This window comes from Patella vulgata, chromosome 8 (assembly GCF_932274485.2).
Source record: "Patella vulgata chromosome 8, xgPatVulg1.2, whole genome shotgun sequence".
Classification (NCBI taxonomy): Eukaryota; Metazoa; Mollusca; class Gastropoda; family Patellidae; genus Patella; species Patella vulgata.
The window spans coordinates 42,998,882-43,022,969 of NC_065886.2; the positions used below are offsets into that span (position 1 = coordinate 42,998,882).

General features: G+C 34.2%; 2 protein-coding genes across 2 annotated transcripts; one reads left to right on the plus strand and one right to left on the minus strand.

Moving 5' to 3' along the window:
- Window positions 1-18: 18 nt before the first annotated feature.
- LOC126830649 (zinc finger protein 528) lies at window positions 19-7,101 on the plus strand. The gene is made up of 2 exons (XM_050561052.2): window positions 19-112; window positions 3,560-7,101. Exon 2 carries the CDS (start codon window positions 3,605-3,607, stop codon window positions 4,547-4,549), a length of 945 nt encoding a protein of 314 aa, XP_050417009.1. The 5' UTR covers window positions 19-112; window positions 3,560-3,604; the 3' UTR covers window positions 4,550-7,101.
- A 5,349-nt stretch (window positions 7,102-12,450) lies between these two features.
- On the minus strand, window positions 12,451-24,007 carry LOC126830650 (proteasome maturation protein). The gene is made up of 6 exons (XM_050561053.1): window positions 23,861-24,007; window positions 16,472-16,569; window positions 15,983-16,043; window positions 14,981-15,082; window positions 14,566-14,659; window positions 12,451-12,597 (listed from the first exon to the last, which is right to left on the minus strand). Exons 1-6 carry the CDS (start codon window positions 23,861-23,863, stop codon window positions 12,539-12,541), a joined length of 417 nt encoding a protein of 138 aa, XP_050417010.1. The 5' UTR covers window positions 23,864-24,007; the 3' UTR covers window positions 12,451-12,538.
- Between the last annotated feature and the right edge of the window lie 81 nt (window positions 24,008-24,088).

Consider the following 24,088-nt stretch of genomic DNA (forward strand, 5'->3'; position numbering starts at 1 on the left):
GACATAAAATGGAAGGTAGGTAACTCTAATTTGGCGGCAATTTGAGAGAAAAGTGCAGCGTTTACAAGGAAATGGCCATTGATTGAGCACACAAAGAATTTATAGATAGCAGGTAGCGGTATAGCCTACTACTGTAATGCATATATATATATATTTCTATTTTACATTTGGAGATTGAGCATGGTTAGATCTAGTTTAGCTTTGAACATAGATGATTAGGACTAGGCCTATGTCACATCATTACTAATTAAATGGTGCGCAGATTGTCAACTTTGCGCTGATTACCTTGATGATGTTTTTAGAGATGTTAGTAGTGTGTCTATAGGTTGACCACCCTTCCCGCATTTCGCAATAAGTTTCTAATATATGCGTGATTCTAATCTCGCGATGATAGTCTATTTGAGTGTAGGCCTACATTAGTCTCGGTAGCCCTACACATTAATCTATATTTCAAAGTATGTAGGCCTACCAATATTTTTTAGACCTAAACTTTACTTAATCAACAACTTTGAACTTATATAAATAATTCTGTTTCTCAAACATTCTGCACACGCAACACATATGAGTTATACATGTATAAAGTACAGTAAAGGAATATTCCTTCTTAAATATTTACTTGTTGTAATACTCCGGTTTCCTCCCACTGCTAAAGACCCCTACGCGGCAAGCGAATTATTGAAATAAAATTAAACCATATGTTAGTCCCGAAATGACCTAGTCTGTGTCGAGTGGACGTTAAACCCCATTTCTCTCTCTCTCTCTACTTGTAATACAAACTCAATACTTACGTGTAGTTTACAGAAACAGCTAATGAGCTATAGGCCTACCTGATTTACGAATGACATTGCTTCTGTCCTGATCTCTTAAACATGGGCTAGAAATAGATGAAAGTATGGACCTTCAAATATAATGATATATAATGTCTACAATAAAGTTGATTAATTCTTCAATTATATGACAGAAACCAGGCATCAGTAAAAATTATTAAATATGCGAAATTCATATTAAATTAAACTTTAAATATTCGTGTCAGGCGTTTCAAAAGATATATTAAGAAATCGCAGATTATTAGAAGCCATGTTGTCGAACAAGAAGTAGGCTACCCTCATAAACTCATTAAACTATCTTGAGATGTTATGCATTCAGGAGAAAATCACAAGTTATCACTACAAAATCAGAGTATTTCAGTATCATATTTCTTGTCTCAGATTGCTGGGAATGACATTTCCGGGCTTCTACTTGTAATTTTCAAAATATTTTGGGGGTGCCCCCCATTGCCGTCTCCGCCAACCACAGAGTCACAAAAAATAAGAGGGTTTTTGAAAACATTTTTTTTATTCTGAAATATCTCGCAATATGATCAAGCTAAGGTGGTCACCCTAAGTGACGTAACTATATATATATGACCTGCCCCCTATCGACTTTGTAGTGAAATAGTTTTCAAAATCACAGCATAATTAGCATGTGTGCTTAGAAAAATAAGATTTTTATACGCCCACATTGAAATGTGGTCGTATATTGTTGTCGCGTCCGTTCATCGGTCCTGCGTCCACAATTGCTTGTGGACGCTCTATAGGCTAAAATTAATATCCAATTGACTTTAAATTTATACACAGTGTTTAAGGTCATGAGACGAAGAAGCCTATTGATTTTCAGCGATTTTCGATAATTACTGCCAGAGTTATGGCCCTTGATCACTTCAAAAAATCTTGTGGACGATCTAGAGGTCAAAGTTAATATACGATTAACTTTAAATTTATACATAGTGTTTAAGGTCATGAGACGAAGAAGCCTATTGATTTTCAGCGATTTTCGATAAATACTGCTAGAGTTATGGCCCTTGATCACTTCAAAAAATCTTGTGGATGATCTAGAGGTCAAAGTTAATACCCGATTGACTTTAAATTTATACATAGTTTTTAAGGTCATGAGACGAAGAAGCCTATTGATTTTCAATAAATACTGCCAGAGTTATGGCCCTTGATCACTTCAAAAAATCTTGTGGACGATCTAGAGGTCAAAGTTAATATCCGATTGACTTTAAATTTATACACAGTGTTTAAGGTCATGAGACGAAGAAGCCTATTGATTTTCAGCAATTTCCAATAATTTTTGCCAGAGTTATGACCCCTGATCACTTTGAAAAATCTTGTGGACGCTCTAGAGGCTAAAGTTAATATCCGATTCACTTTAAATTTATACACAGTGTTTATGGTCTTGAGACGAAGAATCATTGATTTTCAGCGATTTCCGATAATTACTGCCAGAGTTATGCCTCTTGATCACTTTGAAAAATCTTGTGGACGCTCTAGAGGCTAAAGTTATCATCCGATTGACTTCAGATTGATACACAGAGTTTAAGATCTTGAGACGAACAAGTATATTGACTATCAATGAATCTTTATGACTTGAACAGCTAAATCCATGATATTAAAAGTTTTGTATACTAAGCGTTAGCATGGGGCAGAACTTTATAAAAACCAAACAAATTCTAATGGTTTTCTGATAATTACGTAATGAGTTGTTACTCTTAATCAGATTTTAATGTTTTATAAATGTTTCATTACCGACGATATAGCTGCTGTGGGCGTATGTTTCGTTGCCTGGCAACCTATCTTTAATTCTAGTTGACAGGTTTTTAAATATTTTATCAATGTGCGATGTAACCTAGTGTTTCTGAATTTAGGTTCAGTGGTCAACAGGTGAACGGATTATCATCGCGGTAATCCATTAAATGTACCGAACAAAGTCCACTTCACGCGTGTAGATTAGTCAACCAAAATTAAACAGAGATTCGCGCATGCGCAGGGGTAATCTGTCCACAGGGTAACCTGTGCTCAACATAATTACTAATTACCTACGTTGTAACAGTCAGTCGTTCAGAGATGAATTAAGTTAGATCTAGTTGATAAGGTCAACTTCAAGTTTGGTCAAAGGTCACAAGATGTAAACAGGGCTAGCATTAATCCTTTCTCTGGACATAGCCCTAACACTTACCATAACCTAATAGTAATTGTATGAAAAATCATGTTTTTAGCTTGTGGTCCCTTTAGAGGTCATAATTCTTATCCGATTTAAAAAAAAATGTTTGAATGTATCACCGTTGAACTTATAATTGGACCGAAACTGCTGGAAAAAAAGACCACTCCTTGCACACAAATGGTGTAAATGTATGGTATATAAAGTTTGTGGCCCCTCTAGAGGTCATAATTTTGATCCGATTTTGATTAAGCTTAAAATATATGTTTATATCCCAAAGAACTCATTTTTTTTCGATATTCGTGCATATTGGAACATAACTGCCTGGATTATGGCCCCTGATTATTCGAAAAATCACATGTTTAGGTTGTGGTCCTATAAAATTATTAAAAGTCACAATTTTTATCTGATTTTGATGAAACTTGCAAAATATGGGTGTATCTTGCCTGGTAACCACTTGTTTTTAACTGTGAAATCTAACTTGATTGTCACTGTTTGTGTTTATATTACCGTACATTATAGTTTTATTGTACGGTTCTGTCTTATTAGCTTTTAAAACCTTAAACTTTATCTTTTTCAGAAATCAACAAGTAAAAATATATATCAAACTGATTTGTAAAGTAAGATGTCATCAGGAAAAGTATTCCCGTGTGAAATCTGTGACAAAAAGTTTCCAACTGAAAGTAGATGGGGTATACATATGCGTGTTCACACGGGAGAAAAACCCTATGAATGTAGTTATTGTGACCTCACCTTTAGTCAACTAGGTAATGTTCAAAAACATGAACAAACACACACAAAAGAGAAACCTTTCTCTTGTAATGAGTGCAACAACAGTTTTGGCACTAAATACCATCTAAACAGACATATCAGAAATATTCATACCAAAGAAAGACCACATAAATGTGATGTTTGTGAAAAAGCATTTAGTAATCAATATACTTTGACGACCCACCAGGTGATTCATGATACAGATATAGACAACCAATACAAATGTAAGGTTTGTGATAAGTTGTTCAAATCACGTCAGACTTATAATAGTCACTACTCAGTTCATACGGGAGAAAAACCCTTCCAGTGTGATATATGCAAAAGAAGGTTTAGAATTTTGATGTCTTTAACAATTCATCGCAGATCTCATTTAGGGGATAAACGGTACAAATGTAAATTCTGCGACAAGAGATTTGTACAGCGATCTAATATGAAAACACATTTAACAACTCACTCGAATGAGAAACCATATGCCTGCGATATCTGCGACAAAGTATTCAGTAATAATAATATTTTGAAAAGTCACCTAATCCTACATAATGGAAAAAAAACTCATAAGTGTGATATATGTGGAAAATCTTTTCTTACAAGAAACAGATTAACTAGTCATGAAATAACTCATTCTGATGAACGTCGGCATGAGTGCAAACACTGTGGAAAATGTTTCAAACATCTTTCTAGCCTTCATACACATGTTTTAATGCACACAGGTGATAAACCATATAAGTGTGAGGTGTGTCACAAAAAGTTTTTTCAAAAGGTTAATTTAAGAAAACATATTGAAAATACACACAAATAAATTGTTCTCTTACATCAAGTTGGTTTTCCCGTAGAATTGTAATAACTAACTCATACCTATTTAGGCCTATATTGTCAAGCCTGGAAATAAGACACCTGTCACTGACAATGTCAGGCACTGTGGCACATATTCAGGCTTTGTAAGACACTAAACCTCTGGTGCCTGTCATTTTGTTTGGCACTGATTTGTCTTTTTATTGATATTATTAATACATGTCTGGCACTAAGTTGAAAATGTCAGGTACTATTTCATTAGTGCCTGACATTTTGTCAGGTACACGGAAAACCGTTATTCCCAGGCCTGTATATTGTGCTGTCAAGAGGTTAGAGAGACACCTTTTTTCAACCTACAGGTAAAGTTTATCTTAAAGCGGAAATAGCAAATTTTCTAAGGAAGTCAAAACGTAATTATTTCTATGTCTTTTGCTCAATAGGTTGTCAACTCACAATTATACGATCATAGGTGTCATTCTCACACTTAAGATTCATTTAGACAGGAAATAATAACACAATTACCTCCCTTGTTTTCTATTCTCCACCATGGAGTAGCGATATTCAAACGTTCGAAAATGAAGAGGAAAATGATATTTTTGCCAATTTCTCAGCTGGCAATAGTGAATTATAGGATTAATAGGATTATTCTTTAACAAGGTAGAACTGTTTATGGATACCATCTATTTTCAGGCTTTATTTTAATAAATTTTAAAAATATAACTTAAAAATTTGCAATTTCCGCTTTAAATATAGTATGGACTTAATATACAAGACCACAGAGAGCCTTAATCAAGCGAGTGTGATAACTGACGTAGGTTGTAGAAAAAGTTGACCTGATCCATTTAATTTTTTATACGCCCACATGGAAATGTGGTCGTATATTGCTGTCGCCCCCGTCCATCCGTCGTCCACAATTTCTTGTGAACACTCTACAGACTACATTTATCATCTGATTGTTTTGAAATTGATATATTTTGTTTGCATTAGTGAGATGAAGAAGCCTATTTAATTTCAATAACTTCCGTTAATTTCTTCTGGAGTTATGGCCCTTGTTTCACTTTGTTGCACCTTGTGAACGCTCTAACGACAAAAGTTATCAACCGATCTGTATAAATTAGTAAAACAAAGAAGCCTATTGAATTTCAGCAATTTCTGTTAATTACATCTAGAGTTATGGCCCTTGTTTCACATTATTGAATCTTGTGAACGCTTGAACGACAAAAGTTATCACCCAATCTGTATGAAATTCATATGCATCATTTAAATTAGTGAAATAAAGAAGCCTATTGAATGTCAGCAATTTCTGTCAATTACTTCTAGAGTTATGGCCCTTGTTTTACTTTGTTGAACCTTATGAACGTTCGAACGACAACAGTTATCATCCGATCTGTATGAAATTGATATGCATTATTTGAATTAGTAAAACGAAAAAGCCTGTCGAATTTCAACAATTTCTGTAGATTACTTCCAGAGTTAGAGCCCTTGTTTTAGTTTTTAGAACCTTGTGAACCCTCAAACGACGAAAATTATAATGTCATCTGTATGAAATTGTCTATTAAATGTCCCCAAATTACCTACAAAAGAATAAATATACGACAACTCTTGTCGACCGCTCGGTCGATTTAGCTGCTGTGGGCGTATGTTTTGTTGCCTGGCAACCTATCTTTATTTTCGATGGTTTGTTTACAGTATTTACTGAATTACATGTAACTTTAGAAATGCAAGAATAGGTGTTAAATACTTATTAATTATAAAGAGTAATCTTTATTATTGGGGCTGTGTAAACTAAATGTATGTTTTGAAATGTCATCCAATTGTACATATTTCACTCCTTCGAACCATAGACTGTCAATCATAATAATATTACATGCATTATTACGAATAACATACTAAATATATGAAAAAATATATGTTTTCTCAGGCCCGGATATAGGATTTTGTCATGGGGGGGGGGGATACATTGGAGCAAAGGGTAATCATCAGAGTGCCGCATGCATTAGTGGTTTGGTGTAGTCCCCAGAGTCTTCGTCGCGGACTCATTAAACAGAAACTAAAATCTGGGAATCCCATTGCTGGCTGCAGGTGCTGGTCTGAACAGTGACGACCAGTCTCACTGGGGCTGACCCCCCCCCCCCCTGGATCCGCGCCTGTTTCTAATGTAATAATACATGTATATTCATTTACTTCTAATTTTTGTTCCAATGTAGTAATGCTATACACCAATAGCATGTTCTAATTGAGTATATTATAGTAATTAATTATATCTATGGTTATATCATTTGGTTCATGATTATTTCGAATTTTTAATTTTTAATCTGACATTTTTTGTTTTATAGTTAATGTTTATAAGCTATGTACATAATAATATTTAGTTATATATTTCATTTCTAATTCAAATTTAATAATTATACTCTTATATTGTATATGTACAATGTGAAAGTATTCTATTATTTAGAAATATTTTATGTTTTTAAGTTTTAGTTCTAATGTAAAAATATTCTATGTTCATGGACTGATACATGTACTACATAGGTATGATTACAGGTATATTTAATTGTAGTTTCAGAAACGGATCAAGTTTCTATAGTGTTACTTTTTTTTTTTCTTTTTTTTTTACTTTAATAGATTATATTTTATTAATTGTATTAAAGAATGTAATTCAAATAAAATATGTTTTATGTCCTTGACGTTTCCATTAATTTTACTTCTTATAACTTTTCATAGTACACAAGGACAGCTGTCTAGTTGTTCGGATGGGATGTTAAACCAAGGTCCTGTGTACACATTGGCATGCACGTAAAAGATCCCTTGACAGTTGGAATTTGATATAAGAGTAGGCCGTAGTGCCGCTGTCCAGGCAAAATGTCCCTCATAACACACTGTATGGCATTTGTTTCATAGCGGCCCCCCCCCCCCCTCACTTTCACAGTTCCTGTAACCAAACCTTGATGACATATATTTTGAAATACAATGTGATGTGTTAGATTTTAATATACACCTGAATAGTGACACAAATGGAGAAGTGGTGTCAGTGTAATGGGTAGGAACTGCTGATACCATTTCTCATTTGCTTTAGTATTTTTTTGAAACTGAATAATATCAGATAAAATTTCATTTTTTGTTGCTAATGAATATTATTTCACATTAAAACATAATGCACGTCTTAATACAGTATTCTGAACCCCGTACATTTGAAGTGTTAACTATGTCCCGTCTGTCGACCCAAATATGTTGAATGTACCAAAATTTAACAAATGTAAAAAAGAAAAATAATATAATTACATCCCTAAATGCTTCCACTTTCCGCGTATTATGTGCTACGACGGAACAGGAGCTCAAACTCTCGGGAAAAGTTCCCGCCTTTCGCATAGATAACATTCCGAGGACGGAACAGAAACCAAACTCTCGGAAATTCAGGAAATTATTTCAGATTAAACCATTAAACTACATGAACTTACATTCCCTAATACATTAATAGAAAGAGAGAGAGAGACATGTTTATCTACATTAAATCATCGTAGGTTTAAACCTGTCAATCATACATGGCAACAATTCTTCCGTTTTGTCAGGACAACTTTACTTTACAACGGGGGCAGTTGTTGGTCTCACCTGACTTTCGATTCTTTTCCGCTAAAAATAAGCCACAATTCCTTCCCCCACCCCACCCATTTAAAGGTCATCCGAGGATAAATAAAATACGATTAGAATTATAAAATTTATTTCCCGCCACTTCTTAACAAGAATTGCCAATACGCAAAAACACGCTTAATTGGCGATCGACAACGTGGGCTCTAAACAGGTATCAGTAGGACGTTAAACTCCATTTCATTTCATTTCTAAACAGGTATCAATTTAAGAACAAGGCAGGATGTCTTCTTTCTGGATCAGCTAATTATACAGCTTCTATATTGAGTTCACATCTATGGGGATACTCGATTGAACGTTGAATTCTACAAATCCCCAAAATTGCGTCTATCCAGTGAACCAACCATGACAGCTGAAACATATTGGTTGTGCTGTGGTTAATTACGTCACCACCTCTGTTCAGGTTCAGGCGCCTTCCGTCAAACCCAGTCCCAGATCAGATTACATATTAACTAAAAAGCTCTGTTAGATAAATATTACACGGCGCTCGATTCTATTATAAAATCATTCTTCCGCCACTGCTCTGTGGTCTTATACTATCTCATATATCATATTCACGGTTATAGTGAACCGCCCAGTTAAAGGACAATATTGGTGCCAGTCATTATTACATATGTGATAGAACTAATTAAACACGTTCCAAATATATATTATTTTAACACAGAGATCATTGCTACGATAGCTGAGTAATACAGGTTTCCTGAATCGGAAGTGACGAACGCCAAAGGAAAACACGAGTCATCCCTCTATATATAACTGACTGAAGTGACGAGTGATAACAGATACATGGGCGAATTTCTGCTCACTAATAATTCCTTCCGAGATCAAAAGTTGTGTGAGACTGTGAGAGGATATCTGACAATTCATAAAAAGAATTGACTGCCACTAGATAAGAGAACACGAAAGAAAAACAGAAAAAGTCCGTGCATTACCATGTTTTTATATGGTATAGAATGAATATAAACAAGGGAATGTACGGACTATTTCTATTTTTCTCGTGTTCTCTTATCTAATGACATTCAATTACTTTATTGAATTGTCAGGTTTCCTCTTACAGTCCCATAACAACTTTTGGTCTTCGAAGGAATTATTAGTGTCCTTTAATAGTGCCACTAGTGCGCGGGGTCACAGACTGTACAAATTTTCTGTTAACTATTTCACAAAACAAGCGGAATTGACAGGCAGATCTCAAGATTCTGTCCCATTGACTCCCATTTCTGATCCACAAGAATTTGCTCCCTGCAATCACCTCAAAATCCAGGATATTGACTCAGAGGGAGACCCCTCCCCCCTCCTCTTCAGTTGCACAGTGTCATAGTCACTTCTGTAAGGTTGACAAAAATCAGTAATAATCATAATATGACATGAACTTTATGTCAACTTGAATATAACTGCTTTTCGGCGAGATAACGATCGGCTAACAACTATACAGGCAATACGATCTTCTGTTCTACCGGGGCGCTCAGACCGTGTTTATAGCCTTTTGTTGACATTCATTGTGGGGTGAGATTGTGGATGGCAACCCCTCTCCCATCACAGCTTCTAGATCCACTACTGCCTCTGTTGTAGGGACTCATTGCAATTCTGTCCTTTCCGAACTGACAATTGAGCAACCCCTATTTTTTCCGGTGTAGCTTTACATTTAAAACCAAATTCAGATCTTTATTCTTTTGTAACACAATTTCCAAAATTAATGAAGAACGTGCTCAATCAAAGTAGACCGAGAAAATAAACTAAATTATGATGCTCAGTGTCGGGTTGGTAAATATTGGAAATTTGATGCTATAAATGTTTACTTCAGGATGATCAATTGAAATACCGCTCATTGATGTTGTAATCTGCTATTAGCTTTATTACCATTTATAGAAGAGGAAATGTAGAGGCATGCGGTCACCTACTTGAATTCATCAACTTTACTGAAGGAAACAATACTGCGATCAATTGAAACATTAAAAACAAAACAACAGGAAATTGGCGGGAAGTATGGCGACGCCTGTCTTCTGTTTTATTTCAAAGACCGGTTACTGCAATTTCCACGAGTCTCTCCTTTTCCAGAACGTTCGTCTCTCGGATCTTTGTGTGGGATATTTTTGAAAACCAATTTAATAACTCCACAGGTTCCAACATTTCTGAACGGCAGCCTATTTAATGATCAATGGCTTTGTATTATTTGCACCTCAACCGTAACCAGTAATAAGTTATAAAGTCAACAATTAATATACCGTATGCCAAGAAATTGGGTAATTTTGACACGGATATTATAGCCCACTGCCAAATATTATACTTTCAATGAAATAGCAGCGTGAATAAGTTGTAAGTTTACTTGGCGTCGTACCAGATTTGACGGGAAGTGCAGTACCTGTTATTCATGTAACTAGGGTAACAGGATGCATGTCTATTTAAATACGTAATTCAGAAACAGGTGGAAGCCGCGCCAAAGAACAGTTGAGCGCAAAGCCGATTTTCAAATAATCTTGCCCAATACCTGCCCCCGGGACTCTTCCGTGTAGTCTGTTTACTGTATATTTTCGACAGGAAATTACAAAGCAATTCACATCTCACTAGCACTCAGAATGATTTATGAAACCAAAAGTTAGAGAAATATGATAACAGAAGGCATTGGTTTGGTGCCGTGATGGCTGCTGCACGTGCCAATTCTCGTTTTACTCCATTCCGCGTTGCCTTTCTAACGGAAAATAATTAAACATAGCACAGGCGTATTAAATCAAAATAAGGAATATATATTGAAGGAAAATTTGGTCGACTAAAATACATTCGTGTATAATCGTGGTAACTTTTAACACTCGCTTCGAACAGTTCATTCCCGTAATTTGTAAGAAAATTGAAGAGATTATCCTCTAATAGTGATACACAATTCCATGACAAAAGATACATTTGTTCAGAGATAAGACAGGTCATTGTCATCAAAACTGCAACAATTTGTTTTTACAGAAAGGCTGTGGCTTTCATGTATGACGGTTAGATTTTGCATCGGAAAATATTGGGATCAACTTTGTATGTTAGTTGTAATTGTGTGCTGCTTATGCAGTACAATTTGAATTCCTTTGATATGTAATCTAATTAGCCCTGGCTGCTATATCTTGAAATTTTCTTTTGATATGGCAATGTTCTATGTTGATAAATGTTGCATTGTGTGGTATCACCCATACATACTACTAGTAGAGTTAAGCCTAGGCAACTATCATCTTTATAGGCCGATTACATGTATATGAATAGATTTGTAATCCGATGGGTGGTGGTTGGGTGTCAAAGATATGTTTTTCAGGCTGTTTTTGTAGAGAGAGTGATCAGAGATTTTTCAGGAAACTGTGAGGCAATATTCGTCGTTTTCTTCAGATGTTCATTTTGCCATCAATATATAAAATAAAACAAGCCAACAGTGAGGGTGATGTCTCCCTCCACAATCCCCGCCAAAAATAGATATACTAATATTTGTGACTGTCCTTTGTCTGTTCTGGGTTGGTGACTACACTAGGGCTGTCCCAAGGCTGAAATTTGTTGTATAGGGGTAGTTCGGAGTGGGTGGTAACACTGGTAACATAGGCCTGATGGTGTTGGACTACTACTTCCAGTTTTGGAGTAATGGCACGAATTGGGCCCCGGGCAAATTTGGGCCCCGGGCAAAGCTGTGTATCCTGCTAGTCTTTCCATAAAGTATCAAGCAATCATACTGCTTATCTATACATTAACCCCGTTACTGAGGTGGTCTCGGCATGGTATGGTTAAATTTTCGTAGTGTAAACACTATCCGGTCTGAGCACGGTTTCAGTACGGATTACTGTGCATGCGCGAAACGGACATTGACCTTTTTTCCCCCGCAAACTTTGACAGTTCTGTCATCATTTTTGTCAAAATGGCTGCTCAAACTATATCAACCATTATAATTGTTTTCATCCGGGTAATTTGCATAGGGACTGAAATTAACTTTTCTGTGAAGAGTTCCACATTTGCCGTGCTTGGCACGGTTCCGAGAACGGTTATTTTAGAGTAATGTAAACGGGTCGATTTCTTGGAATTTATCGCGGCCTGGTATTGTTCCCAGAACGGCATGCTTATCACGACAAAGTGTAAACAGGGCTTTAGTCTCAGCAAATAATCTTCATGATCAAACCTACCGGTAGTCAAATTGTTTTTGAATAATGCAACTATACACTCAGTTTCATCATTCTCCCACAGAATAAAAGTTACCATTTCCCAAAGCATCAACCAAAGCATTATTAAACCACACATAATAATAAAATGGACAATTTAATGACAATTTATTCTATATTTGAAGATGTTTTGATAGTAATAATAATATGACAGTTTATCTACAATAATGGCTAATGTTTTAATATTTTAGTGACGTTAAAACATGAGGATGGCCCAAAACTTCAGCTTCATCACAAACTGAAATAGAAAAAAGATAAATAAAAATACAAGGATAAATTATTTACAAATCATTTTATCTTTTGATAAACAACATCCAGAAAGAAATTTTACATGTCAGGTCTATCTTATAGTCTACATATGATTTCAACAATGCAGACATTGTGCCAATCTAGTCTTAGTGATAGCTTATCAAATTTAAATGTAGACACAGATCTCGCCGTTTTAATATTTTATAAAAAGCAAGATATATTTATGCTCCAAACTTACTCTGAATCTATTCATTTATTTTTCAAGACTTTGATTTGAAATTCTATTTTTAAAAACAGAATAAAAGGTTACTATTACTACCTATCAACATGACACAGATGTTATGTGTGTCAGGGGTTTGGGTCTCTAGTAGTTTACCTTGTGCACCTGAAATCACTAGGTCTGTCCAACCTTGTGGGTTTTCTCTGATTCCTCCAGTTTCCTCACAAGGCTAAAGACCTCTATGTATAAGCGAATTATTAAATAAAATTGAACCATGTTAGTCCCGAAATGACCTAGTTTGTGTCAACTGGATGTTCAAGCCCTTTTCTCTCTCTTTATGTGTGCCAAGGGTTTTAGTGGTCAAATGATATTCAAGTTGAATCAGGGTGTGACCCTGATATAGCGGCAACTTTATTAACCATAATAGAAATTAGGACAATATTGACTTAAAATCGTTGTAGTTAAACCCACATGCCAGAATAACCATTGGATATACAGATTAAGACCATACACAATCAAAAGAACTTTAATAAAAAAAAACCCAATTTGGTCCTAAAATTATTCAAATCATCAATCATTTCTAACTTCAACTTCGAACTGCTTTCAACACCAGCTCGTTAGACCAATCTAGTAATTATAATTGTGCTATGTACATGTAACAAATATTTCTAGCAAAAGTATTATTTTCAGTCAATTTATATCAACAAATTTGATCAAAACTTTTACAGCTCTCCCATGTGATTTGTGAATAAAATCTGGAACTTCAGTTTACATATGATATTATTAAGTGCCCAAAATTGGTCAAGATCTAAAAAATTATGCGCAAATATTAACAGTTCGGAAAGAAAGTAGACCCCTACATAACTGATAAGTATAAGGTCAAGAAGTTTCAAGTAATTTTTTCTAGTAGTATTTATCAGAGTAATTTGATCTTTATCATCTACTGCTCATTAAAAATGACTTTTAGGATCTCAATAAATCAAAACTAAAGGTCACCACACAATATTTTGATTAGAGAATTGTGTCTTGAACTTAGGCACTAGTTAGTTTGACTGAAAACATCATAGTGTAATAAAATATAGTGAATAAAATGTAAACATATAGTGTGGTGTGGCCTTTAGAAATCAAGTGGCTTATTCTTAAGTAGATAATTTATACTTTTATAGCATAGTTTGTTTGGAAATGTATATGGAAAAAAGGTTTACAATAATTTCAGAGATTTTTTATGAAATATTTTTAACCAAATTATCACTAATGCTAGAAAAAGTTTGTTGTTTTAAAATGGTTTTAAACCATATTGGAATTTTCCTATTGAAAAAAAAAATCTGAAACAAAATTTCTCAATAATGCCAGCAAAATAGGATAAAATCTATTGTTAATTCCAAAAGAAATGACTAATTTTCGAATAATTCAGGGATAAACACCATCTACTTTTGGATACAAACCGTTAATAAGACAGTTCATTATTTCAGTAAAATATGGAACTAGAGTTTTTGTTTTGGTCATATTTACCAGTCTTGATTCAATAGCAGTGCATATGACTGACGGGACAATGTACACACCACAAACTTATACACTAGGTATTTCATTGAATTTCAAAGAATTTAACTTGAAAGATAAAAACTATATTTAAATATACAGTTTATTTGTTTAAAAACATCATTGTCATATGAAAAATTGATCAAATGTCAAAATTTTAAACCTCCTGCATTTAACAAACAGTAGTACAGTACATACCATTAAAAACATCTTCAAAATCTACTGTTGTATTCCTTCCTGTTAGTGTATCAAGCATTATATTAGAACTTGCTAAACATGGTAACCTCTGCATCTAAAATTATAATATTAAAATTAATAAACTATCCCCCAGTTAATTAATTAAATTAATAAGGTCTAACTAAACCAAACTGATAATATCAATAATTTCTTGATGAATTGAAATGAGATGAAATCGGGTTTAACGTCCTACTGTTAAATGACGATCATGTTTAAATCTATTTAAATCCCTGCCATCCGATGATCTAGAGAGTTGATTATAGGCTTGTCATGTTGATAAATGTCTAAATAATAGTTTATATAACATTTGAAGCCAAAATAAATACCTGCAAGAGGCAGATTTAGCTTTTACATAATGCATCTTTAATCTTATTACCTTTGAAGCTATAGTTTGTTCCATTTTGAGTCTTAATGGCATGTGCATTCCTTGCATGTTTCTTAACATAGCTAAATCCATGGCCTCTTTATTACTCGTCCACTGAAAAACAAATAAAGTTGTCAATCATTTATTTAATCAATAAGGTGACTTGACGAGTATGGCACTCACTAACCAGAAGGTCTCGAGTTTGATCCTTGTCTTGGTCGAGAAAGTTCCTCAGGAGTTCCCAGTCTGGTTTTTCCGTTGTCAGTGGTAGAGGACTACAGGAGGGATGACCTGCCATGGAAAAGCATTTAGTTGTTCAGATAGGGTAGAAAAAAGTAAGATCCCATGTATACCATTAGGAGCATGTTAAAGAGCCCCTGACATTCTGGCAAAATCTCCCTCATATAGCATATTGCATGCCATCGGCTTATCTTTATTAGCCGAGTTGGTTCAGAAAAGTAATGAAATGAAATGGGGTTTAAGGTCCTACTGTTCTGCTCCGACTGGACTAATGAAGACGGGTATACGTCATAGAGTGTGCTATGAGTAAAATTTTGCCTGACCGTGGCGCTACGTTCTACTCTTATATCGAATTCCAATGGTCAAGGGATCTTTTATGCGCATGCTAATGTGTACACTGGACCTTGTTTTTTTTTGTCCATAAACGAACGACTATACGTTGTTCCTTGTGTCTGGTGCAGTTATAGTGGCAGTCATAGGTTGGGGGAGGGGCGGGTGGGGGAAAGGCACAATCTTGATTTGCATCCAAAAAACATAGAAGGATGTGTTTCATCAATCCGCAGCCTGAATAAGATCAGCCCAAGCCCTCTAAAAGGGAAATATAAAACAATTTTAAAGATCTGAATATTCACAATGACAACCCATAAAATCCCATATTTTGTCATTGGCTGGACCCTGGTGCTGCAACTGCAGGTACAAGATCACAAGAGACAATATTGGCAATCACCCAACACTTGATTTATTAATCCTTTATGACATGTACCGGCTACTTACATGTTTCTCTGAATATTCTAATGGATGTGATTGGTGTATTCCGTCTTTTGCATGTCGAAATCTGCAATAAGGTAAGCATTATACAGGTGTACACAATATAAATAATATCAGATCAAAGAGAAACATAGCTAGGTAATTGAGTGGTGTTCATTGTCTTCAGTTTGAAGACGGCAGAAACTGTTTTTTTTGTTTTGACATACTGGCTTCTGAATGACAACACAAGATACCTACACAACAAAAACTCTTAAATACATTGATATTTTAGTTTGTAATGTATTTTGCCCTACTTTGCAAGGTATCACAGATGTATGAAAGGCTATATTGATCAATTCCATCATGCATGTATTGATCGCACTTGTGAAATGAATTTTGATATTTACTTTATTATGCTAAATAAAAAAGAAGGTATTTTCACAAAATTTGTAAATATAATTTGCAATATGACCATCCAATATTATGACATCTGAAAGTTTTTGTATTTTTACTCACCCTGTTGTCATTGTGTCTGGAATACCATAAGAATTTTTGGGCAAGTTGATGACATGATTGCCCTCATCATGAGGTCGTAAATTTGGGTATCCAAAACTCTGGGAAAAAGAAAAATAGACAAATTAAAGGAAAATGAATAAAATTTTTTATCTTTACTGTTTTCTTTTGTTTTATTATAAATAAAACAATAAATAAATGTTACAAAACCCCAATCAATCTTATTTTATTAATATTAAGCTCTACTTTTGTTTTTATGTTGTTAATACTTAAATTACATTACAGTAAGATCTAACAACTTTTAAGAAGTTTGTATTCAACTGACTTGACCACATCATTTAGCCAATGGAAAGATGCTTTTACACTTAGCCATCATGTTTTAGCCCATCAGATTATAAAGAGAACAGATAACCAGTAAAAGAAGTAGACAGATCCTATGTAGAGTAGACCAACATCGAAGTCAGGCCAAATTATAGACATAATTAATAAAGGTTGCCTATAGTATAAATTTGCACTTTAAAATCATTCAAAATAAATTTCCTAATTCAGGTATTCAGTTCCCAGGAAGTGATAAGAAAAATTTGAATTGTGAGAGCAAAGTAAACAAAGAACAGGTTAGCAAATTGACACTGATTAATGACTGCCATTATCACATAATAATGGTGCGGAAACAGGGGGACGGATATTGACGTGATGAGATGAAGGACTTAGCGCCAGAATCAATATTAATGATAAGATAAACTAGAAAGATGATATGATTATAATATGGTTTGGTTTGAATCTAAAAGTGATTGATGGGGCATGATGCTCCATCACGATTTCGCTTCTCAGTGATTGTATAACATTAACAAAGCCTTGATCATACATTGTACTATTGTTTGCGACAGGAAGTTAAGTTTACTAAACTGTCCGATAACACCATAATCCAGGGACTGATGAGGATAAGTTACTTAAATCCCACAATGCTCAAGTCATAACTTAACTAAAGCAAGCTACATTTATATATATCTTAAAGATTTAACTCCTTGAAAATCAAGAGCCTAAATCCATAACCATTGATGGGAATTATCGGGGAAAATATATTGTTGATAAACGAATGATATCTTGCGAGATATTTCATGACAAGCTCACTTTAAATATTAGAAATCTTAAAGCAGGATAATGTTTTCTCATGTGCCATTTGTATTTTCGCTAAAATATCAAAATTTCTCACGGCTTAATACATGATAAATATTAGAAACCTTAAAGCAGGATAATGTTTTCTCATGTGCCATTTGTATTTTCGCTAAAATATCAAAATTTCTCACGGCTTAATACATGATAAATATCTACTTCCGGGTTGGATTCAATCAGTTTTAAACTAGGCCAATCAGGTCTCCACACCAATAAATGATGACCGCGTCTTGTTATGCTCGAGCAGCATAGATCAATGAAATTTCAATTCCACATATCTTTGTAAATACTGACCGGAATTGCACCATTTTTTGGATCGATATTCCTATCTGAGATTCATCTTTCACAATAAGGCAGGTTGTAAAAGTGACTCCCATTTCTTAAAAAGTTGCATCTAGACTTTAAATAGATAACCTGTTACAATAAAAAGAATATGAAAACAATATCTTTAATCACTGACTTATAGATATTAAATGTGAATGGTTTTATTGTTTAACGTAATGTGTTCACATATTTGTCAGAAGGAAAACACAATAGTGTGCCTGTACATGTACATGTCCTTAACTTAAGAACATACTCATATAAAGTACTGGTAACTAGTGTTATAAGTGATTTAGTCAACTAATTAATTGGTATTAATTTATACTTCCTGTGCTAAATTACTTCAATACAAAAGTAGGATGAAACCTGATACAAGGCCAATAACTCATCCGGAAACATCTATTTACATGCACCTACTTGATTAATCCATTTCTTGTAAATAACTTCAAAGATTTAAGATAAAACCAAATTAGAACTTTTGGTCTGTGTAATACATGTACATCAACGTAGATTGAAGGCCCCATTTCTCATGACATTTTAATTATCATAAAATAGTTATCAATAATAAAAGAAGCCATTTTTGTTTGTTAGTATCGTACCCCTCAAAGGAAATCAGATTCAAGGCACTATTTCGCACTACATTTTATTCATCAATAATAAAAGAAGCCATCTTTGTTTGTATCGTACCCATTGAAGATCAAATCATTTACTTCCATATTCAATTTATATGAATGGCTATGTGTTGTGCTTTTCTAATTTATATTATATGCTTTTCAATTCAGATTATTAGATAATAAAAAGTATAATAACTCTTACAACAATGATCTACAAAGTGTGTCTGCACTAGATTACTAACTGCTATATTATAAGACAAGGTCCACTGATACAATTTTATATATTCATCACATGTAATAACAGTAAACAATAAAACATCAGTTTCGCTTGATCAGTAATAATTATCAGTAAAAAATATATATCACTTTATCAGTACTACATACTAAATATTAGATGTCTATTTCAAACAGAATGTCAACAACTGAAATTATTGCTGTCTGAAATACTGAATGAATGAAGATTGTAGTAGAGTAATATAAGCAGTATGCTTATTCCCAGATTATCATATACGTACGTAAATCAAACAGTACAATGTAATGAATCAAATACAGCATGGGTATAAACTGGAAGAGTTTATTCCCAAAGGCATTTATATAAATCATTTTCACTTTGTCAGTTAAGTCATTTTTTTATATATACGTAATCATTACTTATCCTGGTTATTTTGGATTAATCAGTGAACAGTAAAATAGCCCTTGGCTGTGATGCCTATCAACCTGAGATCCTATCAAAAATGTTCCCAATTGGGCCCTGCAGTCCCTAAGGCCAGGTTGTAATTTGTAAATAAAAAAAATAACAGAGATTTTAACAAATGATATTGTAACAGTCATGAGAATTTTAAAGTAGTAAGCCTATCAAGTGTATTATCATCGCGGCCACTATCTTGGCAAATTTATAAATTCTTAAATAGAATCTAAATATAGTATGACTGAAATAAAGCTTTGCATAATATTATAAAATTCAGCAGATAGACTTTACTTCAATTTCCGAAATTGAAGTCTGTTATTAGAGTTATGGATATTAATACACTGCTAATCAAAACTGGATATTGCTAATCAATTTGCCTGAATTTATCTAATAACTTGATTAGCAGTTATGACCCAGAGTTCACAAAGCATTTTCAGACTTAAGTTAAGAATTTACTCAACTTTCAATCACAGTTTATGAGAAATATTTTTGATCAAAAAACACAAAACTTTGCACATAGTTTCTTATTGATGTATTTGATACATTAAAACAACAAAAGTTTTATAAAGGGCTATATTTTCGTTAAAATAAGGCGAACAATTTTGAGTGAATTCTTAACTTAAGTCTGAGAATGCTTTGTGAACTCGGGGCCAGATGATTGACCACTTGACATATTGCCAGTGTTGTGGGCATCTTTCATGCAAGGGTTGAGCACATTATCGACAACGAGTTAGAAATGACAAAAGTTTCTGCAAAATGGGTGTAATAGCTCTTGTCAGCGGATCAGAGAGACAGAAGCGTGTCAGATTCCTGACTTCCCATGACAATCTGTGGTTTTGAAGCAGATACTGATTATTTTTGACCAGATTTGTAACCATGGACGAGACCTGTTTCAGTGTTGCTGAAGAAAATTGCTTCCTGACCGGCATCCAGGACTTGCAACATCGTTGGCATAAGTGTGTACCCCTCGAAGTATAAATGGAAACAATAAGCTTACAACTTTTCAGCCAGCCATCGTATCTTTACCTCACTATACTAAGTAACATTCATTCAGTGTCTCAAAACTTTTTGCCAAACAATTTAATTTGAATTCAACCACTCTAGTGATTCTGACACTGTTTAACAATGCATTACCAGTACAGGTACAGCACTGAATCCTGTTTTGTCACTCCTTATAATTAAAAGCTTATTGTACAGATTGCCAGCGGGTCCGACTCTATGGGATTCAATTGTCAGATTTACCTACATTAAAAAAGCGTGGTTAAAACTTGTTCACTCTCCTCTGCCAGACTCTGGCCTGGACAACATTGGTGATATAACAACTATGGTCTATGAGCATTATAATCTGTATAAACCTGGACCCAACATGTCATCATCCCATCCATTTGGGAATGTGAACCCCATTCAAAATCGAATTTCATCAACCTATGTGCAACTGTCCAAAGAATGAATGAATGAAAGGAATGAAATGATGTTTAATGGCACTCAGCTCCAACCGGGCTATATTGTGCCAAAATTGTTCAAAGAACAAGCATGCCAAGTTTCATATCAATCATCTGCCGCAATATAGCCCGGTTGGTGCTGACGTGCCATAAAACCACATTTAATTTCATTTCATATCAATCATACTCAAATTGGCAGGGATCTACATGTACATTAATTTTAAGTCTAGGATTTATTTGAAGATCATCGTCCCAAAAACTAGGAAGATTACCAAGTCTATGGAACCAGTTCCTGGTTCACAAAGCTACCAGATGCCCACAACACATATCTGCATTAAACGATTATATGGCCGATTGAAGGACTGAAAACCCGGACTTTGTTTATTATGGTACTTGACAATCAAGAATATCAATTGTATCTATGTTAAACGAAAATATGGCGGCATTCATGGTGACAGCCAATTGAAGGACTGAAAATCAAGACTTGAGACTTTTTTTATTGTGACCATGATGGTACCTGACAGACTGCCAATCAAGAATATGAATTATGAACTGTATCTATGTTAAACAATAATATGGCAGCATTCACGTTGACAGCCGATTGAAGGATTGAAAATTGAGACACAATTTAGGCCATTTCTTGTCAAAACATCAAAACTTTGCTCAGACTACTCAGAGTCAGAGACAGAATAAAAGACTATGTAAAATAATGGAGTGGAACAATAAGGATAGTTATTCGTCATCCGTTTTATACAATATAGACCCTGAAATCCTTTTATATTGTCATTTGTAGCTTGGCAGTGTAAACAGACACCCTCCTTCATAGCAAAAGGGAAGATAGAGAAATCAACATTTTGTATAGTTGGAAGTAACATACATGTACCTGTGAAGTGTTTCGTATTCTATGAAATTTTGTATTTTACTAATAGTTACTATTTAAACATACATTATGCAAGAGCTAAATCTGCCAATTGCAGGTTTTTCTTTAGGGCCTGAAATGTTATCTAATTTATTAATCAGACATTAATTAACTTATCTAGAACATAATCAACTCTCGATGGCATCGCTAGCCTGCGATATTTACAGGATTAGAACCCGGTCTGCTGCTTCTGATTAAATCAAAAATTGGATAATCGAGACTATGTTTTTTATCGTACCGACTTTAATAATGATTATCGAGGCTAGGCCCAAAATTCAATCGCTAATTACTTGTTTCAGGGTGGATCAATCTGACCGAAATTTTCCGCAAATTGCCTTTACATTATCTAGTCTTTAACTATTATAGTGAGAACTACCAGCTCTTTATCTAATCTCACATAATGTATCTTTAAGTGTGACTTGTAACAATTGCACTTTTTAGTCTACATGTACTTTGCCGTGGCTTTTTTCTCGCAGAAAAATTCGAAAAAAGTTCAAATTCAAAATTCATGTATCCGCGACGGAACACCTACATGTATGACAAGAGATTATTAAATAATTACACATAATCGATTCGACACCCATCTTTCTTATGCCATTTGTTTTTATTTCATTTCTTATACGCAGAGTTGTTTCATTTTACACCTGTATGTTTTATTTATCTATGCTTATATTTTGTTTTCAATCAAATGTTTGATTTCCCATGCGTATACTTCCTTTACTAGGCCTACATTTCATCCAAAATCCATGTTTTATTTATCACCCTTATATTTCATTTTGCAATCGTATGAACACTTTGTATTTTACACTGGTAAGATTATATACATGTACATGTAGGTCCACGTGAGCTTAAGATATGATTGTTTACCCTATTTTTATATAAAAACATTTTGTCTCACTTCACACATTTTAACATATTTATATGTATCGAATTAACTTTTTTTTCCCACGCAGTGACCTAAAAATCAGAATTAGAATTCCATAGACTTGTCTTAAAGTATGTTCATTTTTTAGGACAAAGTTAAACTATGTTACCGGGTATGTACATGGTACATGTAGCAATACCTTTTTACCAGACACCATGAAAGGACAGAGAATAGTGATTTTAAAAGATAGGTTGCCAGGCAACAAAACATACTAAGAACTTTTGTCATTAGAGCATTCACAAGGTACAACAAAGTGAAACAAGGGCCATAACTCATGGTGTAATTAACGGAAATTGCTGAAGTTCAATAGGCTTCTTCGTTGCACTAATTTAAATGATGCATATCGATTTCAAACAGATCGGATGATAACTGTTGTCATTAGAGCGTTCACAAGATTCAAAAAAGTGAAACAGGGGCCATAACTCACTTTGTAATTAACGAAAATTGCTGAAATTCAATAGGATTCTTCGTTTCACTAATTTAAATGATGCATATCAATTTCAAACAGATCAGATGATAACTGTTGTCATTAGAGCCTTGACAAGATTCAACAAAGTGAAACAAGGGCAATAACCCTAGATGTAATTAATGGAAATTGCTGAAATTCCATAGGCTTCTTTTTTTTACTAATTTAAATGATGCATATAAATTTATTGAAATTAAATAGGCTTCTATATCTCACTAATGCAAACAACATATATCAATATTAATTTCAAAACAATCAGATGACAAATGTAGTCTGTAGAGTGTTCACAAGAAATTTTGGACGACGCACGGGGGCGACGGCAATATTATACAACCACATTTCCATGATGTGGGCGTATAAAAAAGGAGTCCAAATAACGAAAACGAATGGCGTATAACTCTTTGCCATGCCGAATGCGAATTACTTTTTCAGTTTGCCATCTGGATTATAGCAAATAATATCCTCTGCAGTATATTTTGTATTATCTATTTTGGAACTATTATAAAAGTATGGCCAGCTCTTTGTGTAAGTCTTACATAATGCTTCCCTAATAAGACTCACAGATCTATTACTATTAACCATTAGACTTATTACTTAAGAGTTAGACTTAGTAACTTGACTTAGACTTCATAGAGAATTCTCAGAATTGTATGAGGATTTTTGACGACTAGAGTAGAACTACATTTACATTGTTAACGTCAGTTATTTCATAGCTTATTCTAGATATTTCAGATCTTCGGAATTAGCTAGTCTAAACTGACAATTGAATATCAATGGTTTTACGTGTGAATGTAGAGCTATATAATAGAAAGAAACGAAAAATATTAAAAATAATTTATCTCACCATGTTGATTTGTTGTTTAGTAATGCTTCCGGGCCTGCGCGCAATAGACTTGAAGTGTTTCCGTTCTGATGACGTAGGGGGATTCCTTGCAATTCTATTGAGATTATTTACTCCCACTGAAGATTAAAACTAATAACTAAATCATATCTGAAAAAAATATAATTTTAATGAAGGTTTTCAGTTTTCCAAGAAAAAGATACATTGTAAAAAGTACTTCTGGTTTTTTTA

Excerpts from the sequence above, each read along its gene's own strand:
- LOC126830649 (XM_050561052.2), top strand. The coding sequence starts at position 3,605 with ATGTCATCAGGAAAAGTATTCCCGTGTGAAATCTGTGACAAAAAGTTT.
- LOC126830650 (XM_050561053.1), bottom strand. Across the intron at positions 14,660-14,980 it reads AACAAACTATAGCTTCAAAG|ATGCAGAGGTTACCATGTTT; the intron begins GTAATAAGATTA and ends TTATAATTTTAG. Across the intron at positions 12,598-14,565 it reads TTTTGAAGATGTTTTTAATG|TTTGTGATGAAGCTGAAGTT; the intron begins GTATGTACTGTA and ends TTTCTATTTCAG.